Source organism: Mastigoproctus giganteus, chromosome 11 (assembly GCF_048544385.1).
Source record: "Mastigoproctus giganteus isolate SK-2022 chromosome 11, ASM4854438v1, whole genome shotgun sequence".
Lineage (NCBI taxonomy): Eukaryota > Metazoa > Arthropoda > Arachnida > Uropygi > Thelyphonidae > Mastigoproctus > Mastigoproctus giganteus.
In genome coordinates, this window is record NC_143585.1 from 176,570,489 (window position 1) to 176,587,576 (window position 17,088).

At 38.7% G+C, this 17,088-nt stretch overlaps 2 protein-coding genes across 2 annotated transcripts in view; one reads left to right on the forward strand and one right to left on the reverse strand.

Annotated features, from left to right (window-relative positions):
* LOC150078586 (voltage-dependent calcium channel subunit alpha-2/delta-3-like) overlaps positions 1–17,088 on the reverse strand; it is a 713,185-nt gene that overhangs the window by 424,048 nt on the left and 272,049 nt on the right. The window lies entirely within an intron of this gene.
* On the forward strand, positions 3,312–13,587 carry LOC150078587 (toxin CSTX-20-like). The gene is made up of 4 exons (XM_090385306.1): positions 3,312–3,409; positions 9,782–9,881; positions 13,008–13,114; positions 13,465–13,587. Exons 1-4 carry the CDS (start codon positions 3,362–3,364, stop codon positions 13,489–13,491), a joined length of 282 nt encoding a protein of 93 aa, XP_090241432.1. The 5' UTR covers positions 3,312–3,361; the 3' UTR covers positions 13,492–13,587.

Below are 17,088 nucleotides of genomic sequence, written 5' to 3' on the forward strand. Positions count from 1 at the left end.
GCGTTGCATAGTATGTCGTTTCTTTCGTAAGAGAGTGGTAACAGTAATGTTGCGAAGAGAATGCTCGAAAGAATTCACCCACAAGATTTCACACGTGTGGAATTTTTATGCATCTTTAGCCGCAGAATCCACATTTTGAAAGTCTGTTGAATAGTATTATTGAAATCAGTGGTCTTCATCGATATTATTTAACCCACTTTTTTGCGAAGCATATATTTTCAACCGGAAACTCGCGTTTTTCGTCCAAAAAATAGGCAATTCGACCACAGAATGCACGCAACTTACAGACACAATACACATACGCCCCCTGGCTTAAGTTACTTTGGTGCTACACAATTAGCATATATCTTTTTGGAATGAATTAGCACAAACGTATGATAAAGAATGAATTTTTGTGACGAAAATTTGACACGCAGAGTTGATTCCTTTTCAGGAATTCTTTTGAATCTCATCTTTTATTCTTCTAATTTATAATTGTGTACCGTAAAAAAGTGCATCTAAAGGTTGAACGTATCTGGTGGAAACGCGTGTAAGAATTCTTTTTACCTAGAAAAGCGCCTTTAATCGAAAGTTTATGAAACCCAAATTGGACGGATACCTTGTGGAAAGGGGGAAAATATTCTATTCTATTTATTTTTCCACTAATGCAAAAAATTTCTTTCTTGAAGTGATTTCATCTGCATCGTCTTGTTTCAATTTATCCCCAAAATTTCAAATACATTTGAAATAAATGTGAACTGGCGGTCATCGCTTTGCTGCTATTAATCGCTCGCTTTTTCAAATGCCAATTACAAATAATTAAGCCACTTTCTCCAGACACCTTTTTAATTTTCTTAAGTTTTTCAAGCATTCAAAGCCTTTCTGCTATGTTTACACCATTTCAAAGCAGTGTAGCTTTCTTGGAATTTATTTGCTGCCAGAAACAATTGATATGATTTTTTCAATGGGGGTTTTTAGGCAATTGTAACATTGCATCTCAATGGCGCCTTTTCATCGACTCCTCGCGGCGAAGTTTGAAAGCTGCTGTCTTATATAGCGAAAACTTAAAATTATAATAACAATAATAAATTTTGTGTTTATACGCCGGGACGACCACGTGGTCAGAGGAGTTCACAAGACAGACCAGAATACAAGAAACAGCACGGGATTTAGCAGTCACAGTTTGAACCTCAGACACTCAAAGCACATGTAGGTATGCACCCCTTTCGTCACACCACTTGCTTAAGCCAACTCCACTTCCCTAACTGATCATCTGAAAGGTCCGAGCGGTAGCACAGTGATTATAATCACAGTCCTGCCCAAACCGAATAGAAAAGGCCAGCTCGAATCCCGTCAATGGTGAAGGAACTTTTTTTTTTTTTTTTTTTTTTCACTCCATGGTTCAGTTAATCCGTCTCAGGCGCAGATGGAAGTTTTTCCTCTCTGAAACTCGAGTTTTCTGTCAAAAACAGGCAAATCGCCCACAGAACACATGCAATCTATGATCATATCACGCATGGGCAGAAGAGTTGGTTCTTGGGTGGCCCTAATATAACAGTCGCCCTCCCCCACCCAATCTGAAGGAAACATACCATAACATGTAGATATTATTTGTTATTTTAACAGCAATCAAATAATTAGTATATGGAATATATCTGCGGTGACCTCAAAATCACTGTTTTGTTAATGAGCATATAAGAAGAATATACACAACATACTGTTGTTTCCTGAGCCTAGTAGGACAGCCATTCTACTGCAGACCATTACCTCAAACCATGCCTAATGAAGAGTTTTGTGAAACCGATGAGTAAGATAATTTGAGAGGATTTCATTACTCAAGTGAGAAATTTCTAAAGATCAGTGTCACAAAAGTTAAAGAGAAAATCTTTGTGGGGCCTCAAACCAGTCTTACAAAGAGAGCACCTGTAGGCTGAAAGCTGTGAAAAGTACTCCGGCTTTCAAATGGCTCTGTGGAAACTTTTTGGATAACTTACCGTCATCCGCATACAAAAATGGTGTTCAGAAACTTCACGACGCATATAAAGATCTCGGTTGCTGAAACTTCATTTCTTCCATACACAGTTAGCATTTTATTTTATCTTCTGAATCTCTCATTTTAATGAGAATTTATTGGTTTGTCAGTTTCCGCGCAGGGGTACTTTGTTTAGTATTTAATTCCAGAAATTTGGATCAACTAACTAACTTCTACCCAAAACTTTCAGTCATCACTTTGACCATGAACTACTTTTTCTCTTCCATTTATTTAAAAACACCGAGACAAAAACATATCTGGCATGTAACTTAGTTTTGGTGTAAAAGCAGGAACTGGCACCATAAAGAAGGAACGGCCACGGGTACGCATGTCCACCCTTGTAATTTAATACATCGAAAAGCTGTACGCCACCAATTCTGATCTATACTTCGCAAGATTTCGCCCTCTACCGATGAAAATTATCAAAATAGCTTTTCAAAGTGGAGCACTGGTACAATGGGATTAACGGAATCATGGGTAAGCTATCTGAAAGTTAATCCTCGATCTTAATACCTTTCCATGAAAACAAACTTTTCACTAATAATTTAATGAGCTCCTCCTTCTAAGAGAATTGTCAAAAAGAATTTAGTTGCACGAATGTATTCCACATTCTTTATCTCGCCTCCCAAAGAGCGAGAATAACGCAAATACATCACTACTGTTAAGTTCCAATTTACATAGTATGAGAAGTCTAAAAGAGAATGATTCCTGTTAAATAAACTATTGAATATTAAATAAAAAAAATTATTCAGCAACCAATAACGAATTCTATAAACCACTTTGTCATTAATATTTCGGAACACCCTCTCTCTATTTATTCAAGTGAATCTGTAAACTGGTATAAATAAATAAAGATGGATTATGTGGAAAGTGTTTATCCATCCCGTCCCATAGTGGTCTTCGTGATTGATGCAGTGTGCACACTACATATGCAGAAAAACATTTAATCCGTATCATTTAAATAAAAATATATCAGTAAAATTTATAAAATGCAAAAATAACTTTACTTTTATAACGATCTGTTGTTTCCAATCCAAAATTTCTTAAGTACGTGTGTGTGTGTGTGTGTGTGTGATGATACAAAAAGCCCAGAAGACCCGTAATCATATTCCGTGTGCAGCATTTCTGTTTGTTTGCGATAACCAACTGGTAGCTCTCGTAGTGTTCAAAGACACCTGGCGTTTCAAGCGATTACAATATTTCAAATGCATTATTTATCAGCGTACGTTTTTTGCATTCTCTATTGGAGGAAGTTGCCGTAACTCTAATCCCCCCCCCCCCCTCTGGTCGAGGGAATATTTAAATAGTTACGAGGGGCATTGCGATTCACGTGTTCAACCACAGGCAAACATGAAGTGTGTCCTCCTTCTGCTCGTTGTGGCTGTTGCAGCCGTTCAGGTAATTCTGAGAAATTTCTACTACTTTTACTTTCGATTGATATTTATGTTCTTTCGCATTTTAAGATAAACGATAGTTGAAAAAACAAATTGGCTTTTTCGTTTGTAAAGGAATTACTCTGGGTTCCTTTTAAATTAAGCGCAAAACACTTTAATTAAACTTCATCGTACGAATGGTCAGTGTCGCTGCAGCTCTCGGACCAAAGACAGAAAAATGTCCTTAAGCCTCCTTGTTCGAGAAGAACCGTACTGAATATGGTCCAGGCCATTCGGTGTATGACAGTTCGGTGTACAACATAATTTGGAGCGTGACATTTTGCCATATGCGACACTTTGTTGGTGGTTACAACAAATTGGGAAGTTCGATGAAATCCGACGCATGACTGATAACGCAAACGAGTAAATACGGTGCTGAAAATGGTTAATCTAGTGATTGCTGTACAGTTCATATTCTTAACAGAGCGCATTAACCATCGTTTTTCGGATATTTGCGCAAGTCCTCGTGGGGAACACAGTTGGTAGAATCGCCGTCCTCATCCCACACCCCTGAAAAAGATCTGAATTCGAATCCCGTCAACGGAATTCGAAAAAGGCCAATAAAAATTCCTCGGAATTTTTATGGGGCCTTTTTCACAAAGTGGAGTTTCAAGCGAGGGTAGCGTGGATTTTTCTCCCGGAAACAGATTTTTAGTCCAGCAAACAGAAAATCGATCACAGAACACATGCAGTTTACAGTCATAATATTTAAGTGCGCAATTGAGCCTAAAACTCTATATCATAACATATAAGAGTAAAGCACCAAATTGTCTTCACCATGTCCATCCGTCCGTCCACAAGTAATAATAATAATTTATTTATCCCTATTTTTTTTGTTACTTTTTTTTGGGCGATAACAGCAAAAAGCGAGGGAGAACACATCAGCCAATAGCTTTTTAAGGGGTGTTCCCTTAGAAAATGTAAATAACATTAAAGATATAGTTCTGAAATTGTACAGGTAATGTTCAACAGAAAAGACAGAAGTAAATTGGAGGGTTTTTTTGTATGTTTCTTTAAGGAACACTTCGTGAACCATCTCAATTGCATTTGTGAACATTTTTACAATTAAATAATGAGAGGAAAGAAAAAATGCGGAGATGTCTGCACAGAAATTAGCAAACTATTTGCCAACCGCTTCCTTTAACATTTGTACATTATTTCCATATTAGTAATGATTTCTTTCCTCTGTGGTTGTAAAATTCAAGAGTTGAGTGGAAGGTAATTTGAATTAGACATCCCTGGTGATGCGTTCAATTAGCAGTTTCTTGAATCGGTTAAGTGAAGTGACACTTTTGATTTTTATAGGAAGATTTTTCCAGATTTTAGCGCCTCCGTATTTTATATTTTTCTGACCTCTGGCTTTTCTGAAAAGCGGAACTTTCAGTTCGTTTCATTTCTTAAATTATTCCTTCTTCTTCTATTGTTATAAAAAAGGACCCGAAGAGTGGAGGAAAGTTTGGTGTTTTCAAAGCATTGTAGACAATGACCGCCTCAGCTTTTTGTAACAGTTGGTAGATGCTTAAGAGTCTCGCTTCCTTATATCTCGAAGTCACCGATGCATTCCAGGGAAGACCTAATATTGAACAAACACATCGACTGAGAATGGAATTGACTCTCGTAAGTTTTCTTGACGGGTAGCACCCCATGAGATGATTCCATAGGTGACGTGAGACTGTATTAAGGAAAGGAATACTAGTCTAAGAAGGGAAAGAGACACCCAGGCAGAGGCCCTGGCGAGTATTCCTGCTAGTTATGAAGTTTTCTTTCGTAGGGTTATCATTTGTTTTGCCAAACTTAGCTTATCATCTAGCCAGATTCCGAGAAACTTGGTTTCATTCACCCTTTCGAGTTGTTTTTATTTGTATGTTATGTCGAAATCTGTATTTAGTGGTTTATTTTTTGTTCTAAACACCATATGTTTTGATTTTTCTGGATTCAGTATACGCTGATTCTTTTGAAGCCAACAGAGAGCAAAGCTCTCTGCGTTGCATAGATCTTCAATCAGGATGACCATATCATCGGCATACGCTACTAGGTGGGAAGATTGAAGAAGAGAGAGAAATTCATCGATGTAAAGAACAAATAGGATGAGTCCGAGAAGTGAGCCTTGAGGTACTCCCTCAAGTAATGAAGTAATGAGCCAAATATAAAAGTTAATGAAAATACATCTACTAGGAGTTGAATGATTACTTGCAGAGAGATAGGGAACAGTGAAAGAAAAATAAAATAGAAAAGAAAGTAAAATAAAGGAACTTCCCTGAGACGGTCGGATAAACATTAATGGGTATCAGAAACTTGAAGTTGTTTTTGAAGCACCCAGTTTCTGTAACTTGCAGTTAACCGGGTGCAATATAACGTGTCAGTAGCCAGTAACGAAACTAACTTTCCCCAGCTCCTCGCGAAACTCTCGAAAAAGCATTCCTCCCTACACTTCTTTTAAAATAAACCCAAACATCGCACCCTGTAAAATGACCTAAAAAGACTTTGGAAATAAAAGCAATTTATGTTTGGGTACCAAGAATTTTTTATTTTATTATTATTTTTTTAATTGTCGCCTTCTACATTATAAATATTAATTTTCCCCTCCCTCCTCAATCAATGCCTGCTGAGTTTGTATGATCCATTCCATTTATTATTTCTCCCTGCTGGAGGATTGTGGGTTCCCACTCCGTGACGTGTCCTGGGATCAAGTACACAGGCTGGTTATGTTTGGCTGTTAATCTCCAGTGCCCTTCCCTGCAGAGGCACTTGGGACTTTCAAAACACGTTAGTACTTTTGACAGATTCATCATACTCGAGAAGAACATTTAAGGAAACCTACTTAAGAAACTTATCAATAAACATGGAGTCACCTTCCATAGCGCCTATCTGTTATATAACACGCTCTTTGAGTAGACCGGAGTTCAAGCCCCTGACTGCAATACAATCGAAGTGCCAACAAGCACTTCGACTGTGACTATCTTACAGGTGTTGAAAATAATTGCGGTTTTCTGGAGTTCCTTGTTGGGAGGGGGGGGCCTATTGCTGCCAGGCTATTGATGAAGGCTACTTTCGTACAGAAGTGATGCGATGACCAAAGTCATCAGTATCTGCGTTAAGAGAGCCCTAAGAATTTGTAGCCAACAGAATTACTGTACTTTAACAGGAAATCGCAGCCAAAAAAGGTTATAGAACTGAATGAACTATACAGCTGAAGAACCAGTTTCTTCCAACATTAGTAGACCAAATCATCAACAGACCTCTCAACAATAGGTAAAAATCCCTGTAGAAGAAAGGAAGGAAAGCCAAAGAACCTGCTCATTATACCATACAATCCAGGAAACAAGAGCATTATAACAAAAGCAGTAAAAACCTACAACATACATAAATACGTTCTATGCAGGAATCTAATCCCTGGAACAGAAGCCATCCAAGGATCAAAATCAAACATCGAACCTCAGAGGTGCCATATACTGCACTGTTCGAAAACGTTAAGAGAACAATGTTTTTTCATGAATATTTTATTGTGAACAGTGTCGCCAAAGGTGAATATTTGACATAATGCCGTCCTGGCATGCAAATTCCGTTTATCCAATAGAAATCCATCACCTTACAGAGCCGCACATTATGCAAATTATTCATGCCTATAAAAACACGAGTTGCGACAATATCACTTCATTCCCGTTTTTTGGCTTGCTAAGTTGGATAGTCACTCTTCCAGTGCTCAGGAGACATCGTCGTTTAGAGGATTCTTTGAGATTGTGAACCGTTGGACGAATTGAAGCCGAGCAGTCACAGGGGAAGGTGGCACACTGGCTTAATGTGTCACGCAGTGTCTCTCGGTTTTCTATGGAAGCAGTTTCGGGAGACCGCAACCATTACAAGAAGAGCTGGCCGAGGGCTACGTAAACCAGAATAGACTTATCTGGCTCTAACAGCAAGCCGGAACCATACGATGTCCTGTTATTAACTGTCACTTGAGGTTGATGCGGCTACAGGTGAAAACATTTCCAACATGGTTGTGATAAGGAAGGTAGGAGGAAGCCAGCGGTTTATATTCCATTAATCCCAAACCAACGCAGAGCTCGTCAAAACTGGTTCCATGAACATTTGACTGGAACCCTGACAAATGGAGAACAGTTCTGTTCTCCTGATGAATTGTGTTTTAGTCGAAGTGCCAACACGCACTGGACCAGCGTGGCAGACTATGGTCCATTTCCCTCAAGGTGAATCGTTGAGGAGGCTTCCATCCTGCAGTGGATTGATAATGGTTGCAGTTTACCATTATCTTTTTTACCTTAATTTCGACACCAGCACACCGGGAGGTAAATCATCCGTAATATATATCCCGCTGGCCAAAAACCGACTCACAGAAAACCTCCTCTTGGCTACAGCAAAATTAACCTTACCTATGTATGAACCCTCTCTCAGATCACCCCAAGTGTTTTCCAGTTATACTCCAGGATCGCATAAATAGGTAAGCTTTTCCAACTTAATAGAGGAATCTCTAATTTCCAACTGAACTATATGAGTGAATTAATTGAGATGTACTAGTAGTCTCTGTAGAATACTGTAATTATTTTAAATTGGATATTGTATACTGAATAGTAATTAAGACTGAGTAAAATGTCGAATATTATCAAATTACTCAAAGAATTATTCCGTAACTCAAAGTTAAAACGAAGCAACTGTAACCCCTTCGGTAACTTCAACTTTATTTAATTAACACAATTCGATTATTAATAGAATTTTGGAGAATTTCTAGAAAATTGTACCTCAAACAACCATCTAACCCCACATGCCTGAAGAGTGGCAATCAGTGTGGATGCAGGATTTTGTTTTTATTGTCCTACCCACTTCGTAGGTCAGTACGTCTACAGTTGTAGCCGTCCTCTCATCGCGTGGACGGGTACTGAAACTCAGCTTTCTGGTGATTCCGGCTTCTCAGTTGCAAAAGGGCTGGACCCTGCCAAGATGGCCGAAGAGTTAACAGTTGATATAATCATAAGGATGTTACTTGATAATATCGAGTTGAATATGAAGGCTTAATGTCAATGTTGTGCATTAAGTCATGAAAAAGTTACGACTTTGCAAGAGGTTAAAAAAAAAAAAAATGGCCAAAAGAAACACGCACACTACACTACTTTCTGGCCATTTTTTTTTACAGTTCTGTTTCATCAGAGTGTGCCACGGCGGAGTTTAACTAACGTTCATGGGGAGCCCCCTTACTTAAGACACAACAGATGTCCATGCGATTGGTACTAAGTAAATTTCGAAGAATCATCATCATCTCGGCGAGAGCGGCGTCTCGTGGTTGCTCCCGATAACCTTTGACTCATTAAACTTGACCAATTTCCGATTTAACACGGACACACACGGACGCAAATTAAAAGAACAAAAATAATAATAAAAACGAAATAAAAAGAAAGTCGGAGAAGGTTAGCATCAACCACGCAGTAGTAAAAGTAAAACTGAAGGATTACCTGAAATACGAGTTCAGGAAGCGAAAGTGAGAATGCGGAGGTCTTTCTTGTCTACAGAAACATTACAAAATGTAAATAAGCAAACCTTAACGAATTTAAGTATTCCTTTTGTTTTACGACTTCAGCGGGACAGTTAAGACGCAAACCGGACAATCGAGTCTGCTGTACTTTCAACTCTTTGAAAAGCCTCACGAGGGCTGCCAGCAAGTACCCTGTTCTCCTAGTTGCCAGCTGGTGGCAGCTTAGGAGACCACTGCTCTAATGCATCGCGAAAATAACAGTTGTTCGTTCCGCAATGCGTAATCAAGCAGTTATTTTCGGGCAGTTGTGCGGGCTAAATGGGCTTTTAACGATGGGAAATGAAGTACCCAGCCAAGTGTTGCCTAAATATGCGCAACTATATCAACTAAGCGTACATTATTCTACCAAAAGTCACGGGAAGCCCTCCTGATTAAAGAAATTGTTTAATTTGGCTTACGCGAGACAAAATACTCACAATCCAAAATTTTATACGGAAGAGTATTTTTACTAATACTGCATTTTTTGTGGAAATGTATGTAAGGATTCTGGAGAACGGGATACCCAGATTATTGAGTCTGGGTCGAGCACGGGTCGAGCAGTGAAATGAGTCGAGAATAAATCTTAAATTATACACGTAAGAAACATTCCAAAAAGCGCTGTCCAATTTATTATATTTATAAACTGTTTCCCAAATGAAACGTCTACTATCCGCAGCAGAACCTTTTCCAATCGGGGCATGTGCAGTAGCCTCACTAAGTTCACTTGGCAAAGAGTCGGTCTTGGGGGCAGGGGGCTTAATTTTTACTAAATGTTTCTAGTAGAAATAACGTTGTGTGTGTTTACTCTCTGTGTAGGGAATACAAGAATGTAAGAGGCAATCCGACTGCGAGGACAGTGAATGCTGCACTAGCATGTTCCCTGGAATCAAATTCTGCCACGGTCGACTAGAACAAGGTAAGTACATTAAAGGTAGCGACTCTTTCTGATAAAAAAAATAAAACAAAATAACCTTAATGTAATAAAATAAAAGAAAGAATATACCAGTAGTAAAATATGAGCTGAAGAGCATGGGTGTCGCATCTGGAGGGAGGAGAAGAAATCTGCGTCGTTTGTTAACCTTTAAAATCAGGAATTTGGAGAAGCACTTCACTTCAGGGAAGTGCTTCTCCAAATTCCTGATTTTAAAGGACCTTGCAAGAACTGCTAGAGCAACAGGAATCGAGGCAGATAAAATTAAATACACAAGTACAGAAACAAAGTCACTGACTGCATTCGGTCAGAGAAAAGAAAATACTATAGTTCTCAACTTACAGGTATCATAACAAGCAAGAAAAAATGGACAGTTTCTAACAAACTGTTACCAGGAAGGAAACTGAAATCACGGAACCACGTTGCAGATGTAGTTGAAAACGAGGTACTCGTTTCAGATGACGAGTTAAAGCTACTGCATTCTGTAACCACTTTATTTCAAGTGTGAATAACCTCTTTCAAGACGAACTTGAATTCAGAGACAATGAAATGAGAGAATCTGCCAAGTACTCAATCAGAAACTTTTTTTTCTCGTTCCTCTCTCCGATCAAGAGATTTTAGAAACAGGGAATGAACTGAAAGAAAAGGGAGCCCCTGGCTTTGATGAAATATCAACGTCTCTGCTGAAAAAGGTCCTTAGCTCAATTCTTATGCCACTGAAGTATATATTCAATCTCTCCTTTCAATCTGGTAAATTCCCTTCTCAATTCAAAAAAGCAATAATCATTCCTGTTCCAAAGGGAAACCGTTGTAACTCCATCAACAACTTTCGCCCAATAGCTCTACTGTTTTTGCAAAATTATTCGAAAAAATTCTTCATACCAGACTCATGGGTTTTCTTGAAGAAAATCAGCTCATCCATCAACAACAGTATGCTTATCTTATCGCTCCAAAAGATCCACTGATCTTGCAATTATTGACTTCTGCTCAAGGATCATTGCTAGTCTTGAAAAGGGTCACTATGCTATAGCACTATTTCTTGACTTATCTAAAGCTTTTGATTGCATAAACCATACTATTCTACTTAACAAACTCAATAACCTTGGCTTGGGAGGGAAGATTAACCTTCTCCTTGAAGACTACCTTACCGATCGGCGGTTTGTCGTAAGAACAAATCAATCATACTCCGACATCTGTCATTTCTCCAGGGGAGTACCTCAAGGCTCACTTCTTGGACCTATCCTATTTGTTCTTTACACCAATGAATTTCTCTCTCATCTTCTCACCTAGTAGCGTATGCCGATGAGATTTCTTCCTAATCACAGATAAAGATCCTAATGAGCTTCAACTCAAAATCTCTGCCTTGTTTCTGTGATGCATAATTGGCTTCAAAAGAATCAGCTTATACTGAATCCAGAAAAATCGAAATATATGGTGTTTAGAACGAAAAACAAACCACTAAATATTGATTTAGAAGTAACATGCAAAGAAAAACAACTTGAAAGGGTGAATGAAACCAAGTTTCTCTGAATCTGGCTAGATGATAAGCTAAGTTCGAGATACAAGGAAGTGAGACTCCTAAGCATCTACCAGCTATTGCAGAAAGCCGAGGCGATCCTTGTTTACAATGCATTGAAGACACCAGAGTTTCTCCCTCTCTTCAGATCCTTTTTGATAACCACAGACGAAGAAGAAATATCATACAATTTAAGAAATGAAGCCAACCTGAAGATTCCGCTTTTCAGAAAAGCCATAGGTCAGAAAAGCATAAAATAGAGAGGTGCTAAAACCTGGAACAAACTTCCTGCAAAAATCAAAAATGTCACTTCACTAAACTACTTAAATGAAGACTTCACCAGGGATGTCTAATTCAAATTACCTTCCACTCAACTCCTGGAATTTACAAACACCAACATGGAAATAATGTACAAATGTTAAAGGAAGCAGTTGGCAAGTAGTTTGTAAATTTCTGTGCATGTATCTCATCATTTTTTTTTTCTCTCTTCATTTAACTGTAAAAATTTTCACAACGGTATTATAAGTAGTGATGCTTCTCGAAGTTTACTGTAAAGAAATGTACAAAAAAACTCCAATTTATTTATGTCTTTCCTCTTGAACATTAACTGTACATTTTTCAATTGTATTTTTATCATTTTTTAAGGGAACAACCGCCCAAAAAGCCATTGGCTCATGTGTTCTCCCTCCCTTTTTTCTGTTATCTCCCAAAAAAGTGTAACATAAAATAAGGATAAATAAATTATTATTATTACGTATTTACAATCTTCACTTTCTTTGTCTGGTACTTTAGCAGAATGCCAGACAAGGCAACCTTTTTGCGGTTTGTATCTTACTTGGCGAAGCCAGTCAGACATCGGGATGGCTTCTTAACCCAAAAAACCCGACTCACTGGGTCCAATTAGAAGGTGCAGAGAGCCAACAAAGAAATCCGCTCATTATTTTCACTTTTCAACACAAACAAATCTCGAGTGATAAGCGCTTCGTTTGCTGAACCATATGCTTATGTTCACTCAAAATGTGAGAAGAGTATCTCAATAAACTGCCTGTCTCACCACTCCGTCTATTCCTCTCACAAAGAGAATGTCAAACCGCACCAAAACCTGACTTTCAAATCATTTAACTACCCGATTCAATTATGAATAGAACTGCCAAGCTTGAACATCGTGAAGAGTGTGCTAAGCTCGACAACGGAGGATCAACAAGCTTTTGAACATCGCGAAGCCGGTTGTAGGCTAACTGGTATTAGTATTTTGGAGCGATTTAGGACTAGGACTCTCTAAGTCACTGTTTAATTTACAGCATCGTCTCTCTTAATGCTCTATTTTAAACTCTGGGTATAGGAGCTTCCTTTTGATTGTTTCTACCGCTGTTTCTTTTATATAATCTTCCATTATTCATGTTATGCCTTTCCAGAAATCCATAAACAAAACTCGCCATCTACTTCTCAAGCTCAATAAATAAAAGCAATTCCGAAAGTTATAAAGAAATATCTTTCAATTACTTTTCAGAAATTAAAAAAATGCAAATTCCAATAGCTTATTCGCATTTCCGAAGTGACAGGTGTACGAGGGATTGATTTCTGTTTCTTTACAGACAAAGTGTGCGTGGAAAATGTGGCACATAAAGTAGAGGAGAACGGGGATGACCATTACGCTCCCACTTGTCCCTGCGTTGATGGACTGGAATGCGTCAGACAAAAGGTAATTTGTTTAAGAAATACTTCGATATTAACACCATTCCTTACTAATTACTTCCTTTTCATTATTTCTAAGATCTGTGTCAAAAATCACATTATCCCAGCAAGTACACAGCGAAATCAACTCGTTCTCATCTGGGTGGTCACCCTGCAACCAGCGGTGGTGTGCTGTCTCTCCTTCCTCCTTTCTGGAAGAACGGCTTTAATGATTGTTTGTGTGGCCAGGTGGCATCGTCGACACGTGCAATCTCAACAAAAAATACGCTTCTTTTTTATACTTTTTTCAACACTTTAAAATTTCGATGTTATTTATATTCCACATTTCTAATCATCAAACTTTGTTCTACTTTATAGGGTCTTCCTAGATGTTCGAAGCCATAATTCGAAGATTCTGGGTGTATACACTGCATCGCAGTAGCGACAGGAGAAGTTACTTTTTAATTTGTGTATCAAATTAAATAAACTGAATGACCTTTATGCGTTTGTCTCTTTTCACTACCCATAACTACACGATTAGGGCATAAAGTATAACGGACAGCGGTCGATCGCGAATACAGCGCATGGCAAGTGCTGCTAACCACTGAGCCCTATAGAAATGGAGGCTTTAAAATGCTTTTGTTCATACTTGGCGATTTCCATTATATCTAAATGCCTTCTAAGATTCTTACGATGTGACTTGCTATTTCTGCGGATAAAAATTACACGCATGATGATACAGAAGGATTATACTGTATATACGAGAATCATCGCCCTATAAGCAATAATTCGTGTCCATTTTTTCTTTCTCCCTGAATACTACACGCCCAATAAGTGATCTGTAGGAAGGGAAACATTTATATTTCAATGCCACCACTGACAAACACTCTCGTTCCACCTGCGGGTAAGAAGTGGGGCGACAGGATTTGTTGCAAAAATTAAAAATGGCGGAATGTCGGGGCTTTAACAAAACTACCCTGGTCACCTCTTCCACAACGATACCAGAACAAACGTCGAGCCATCCCGGTGGTGGAATGGTAGTTTCGTCGCTGTGTACGAGTTGTGTTTCAGCCACGATCGAGTTAGCAAATTAGGATACAACGAATCTGAAGATAACGGTAATCTGCAGATGAGAAGAATGCGATGAAGCCTTCTGCAGTGGAACGCACTTCGAGCAAATACGCTCCATGCATTTGCACGAACTACATAATGAAAAGTATTTGGAAAAATAAGGGAACAGATAATATGGCAGATACCGAATCTATTCAATTAATTTCCTCGTCTTACTATCAACAACACTGACTGCGTTGTTGCCTTCAAGAAAAAGAGAAGTTTGAGGAAAAATTGAAATCGTTACTGTTCGGGAATCGCTCGTGCATTACCGAACATACTCTTTGGTGTGTTCACTAAACTGCCTTCCACACACGAATTTTATTATTCGGCTGGCACGCCAAAGCCACTAATAGTCGTAAACGAAGACTGTTGCGGCTAAACCGGAACAGATGATTGCGCAGCCAGCACCACTAAAGCAAAGCCACTATGAGCAGTATTAACAAGCATAATCATTTCCACAAAAAGAGGTATGCAGTGGAAACAAAATCATTACAAATATTTTACAATTATTCGATAACAAAGATGTAAATAAAGGAAGACTTCTGTTCGTTTAAAGAAAAATTAAGCCCTCCTATGCGAAAGTGTATATCAATTCCAATACTCCCCTGAATATATATGAATTATTTACGAACACAGGAAAATTTTACAATCAAGGTCTTTAAAGAAATTTGATGCGCAAATCATCAGTCATCCTCGCTTCAGTTTGTTGTTTTTCGCAGAGGTGACACAGCTCAACAGTCTCGCATTGTTTCAGTACGCGAATATTAATTTTTTAAAACAGTTTTAATATTTTAATATAAAAAACCAAAACATGGGGGTGGCTACAGACCAAAGCAGAATACGGATGTATATGAATCAGAGCCTCCCTTACTTGATAGAAGTGGTAGAGTCATAAAGAGCACACCACGTGGAACCATGAGGCAACAGCGGGCATAAACCAGCTTTGAGCACATCCAAAATCATTACATGCGCTTCAGCCGTACCAGTTGAAGCGCATGCAATGTAGGCGTTACAGTAGCCGTCTGTATTACTGAAGCGGTTGTATACTTCCATCAAGAGGGGAATCATAAACGTGTTTCTGTAAGCAGCTGGGCTAATCAAGAATATTTGAATTCGCTCGCGATTGGGAGATAAGACTCCAAATTACACGTATGAGTAGAATCTTTTGCTTGTCGTTGGCCATTCTCTTTAAGTTGCAGAAGTCCTCGTTGGTCATCAAGTTTTCGCTTTTCTTTGCAATTGCGATGAGTCGGTTGAGCTGCGTGGCAAGCTTCAGATCCTCATTCATCTCGCTGAAAGATGAAAGTCTTAACCAGATAGATCAGATCTGGAGTTCCATAGGGTTGAGTCTTCTCCGGGCATTATTTACAGCTCTGGAGGTCCCTTTTAAGACAGAAATTACAATTTCTGTTATGCCAAGTCAAAACCTCGCCTATCTTGCGAATTATCTATCGTATTATTACTTGACCGTTAACTCTCAGAAGACAGCTCTTATGATTCATTGATCAAAATCAGAGCCACTTAACCGGCACTGTCTCATTAAGGTACACCAATTGCTTCTGTTAACCCAGCATACAGACTTAAGTGCTGTCTTCGACACAAACCTCTACATCTGTTAGCCTATCTCAAAGTCCAATTTTAGATCAGGAGCATCAGCATTGTGAAGTTTCAAATATCGATCTTGGGAAGGCGTAGTCACTCTCTTACGGCCTGATCCACGTCTTCTCTTCACATCACTGGTTTCAAGCTTTGATTTTAGCAGCCGGGATACCGTTGATTGGTGACTGCAACCTATTTTATCAGCGATAACACGCGTAGAAAGCCCTTCCTGGGACAAAGCAACAGCTACTCTTTTTTTTCTTGGTGCCAACTGAATGTATGGAGCCATACGTTCCGCAAAACAGGATACTAATGAGCGTACATACCCTTCCAACGCCGTATTTATAGAGACGGCTGATGCAATACGTTGCCATTACTGTCTGATGCAATACCTTGCAATCAATGTCTGATGCAATAGAAGCGTTATGTGACGCGATACGCTTGCTTTGCGACAAACAAAATGACTGTAATCAAAGAATATCTTATACGTTTCACTACAAATGTTACTTTTTCATGTGAAAACATCTATGGCGGCACTAGAGTAAAATCGATTGGTAACGATTTTAGTCTAGTGATTTACTCTAACGTTGATTCGGTAGAGTAAGCAGCAGGTAGTAATATTATGTCAGAATAAAAGCAGAATATTATGCAAGAAAACGGGTAGCTATATTATGCAAAAATAAAATGCAGACTGTAATAAAATCTGCTTCTCAAGATTTCTTCAACTTCAGCTTCTCAAACCATTCAAAAATTTAAAGCGTTTTACAATTGCGATAATATTATGCAAGCTTTTGATCAACATCAACTTCTAAGTGGCATAAGTAAGGAAGCAAGTTTCGATCAAACCCGTACAAAAATTTAAACGGTTTTACTCTAGTGCCGCCATAGATGTTTTCACATAAAATGAAACATCTTTCGTGCGTACAGTGTACACACGCTGCTTTTTTAAATATTTTAAGATGATGCAGTTTTTTCTGTGTGCCACTGTAGAGTGCAGTGGCGTGTGATATCTCGAATCTTGATATAGGTGACCAGGCAACTGTTTATCTTAATTAATTATCTGTGTATGTTTCGCTATGTATAATAACTGCTACATTGTATTGTTATTGAGTTTTTGGAGCATTAGCGACTAAGGCCATACTGGTCCGTATACTGTGGTACAATCTTTAAAATGCGGTGTTCTGTGGTCGATTTTCTGTTTGTGGGATGAAACCCACAGTTTCTGGGAGGAAAAAACCATCATACCTTTACCGATTAACTCAGCTACGTTTTGAAAAAGGACCATAGAAA

Coding starts and splice junctions, on each gene's coding strand:
- LOC150078587 (XM_090385306.1), top strand. CDS start 3,362: ATGAAGTGTGTCCTCCTTCTGCTCGTTGTGGCTGTTGCAGCCGTTCAG. Junction 9,882..13,007: donor CCACGGTCGACTAGAACAAG/GTAAGTACATTA, acceptor GTTTCTTTACAG/ACAAAGTGTGCGTGGAAAAT. Junction 13,115..13,464: donor TGGAATGCGTCAGACAAAAG/GTAATTTGTTTA, acceptor TCTACTTTATAG/GGTCTTCCTAGATGTTCGAA.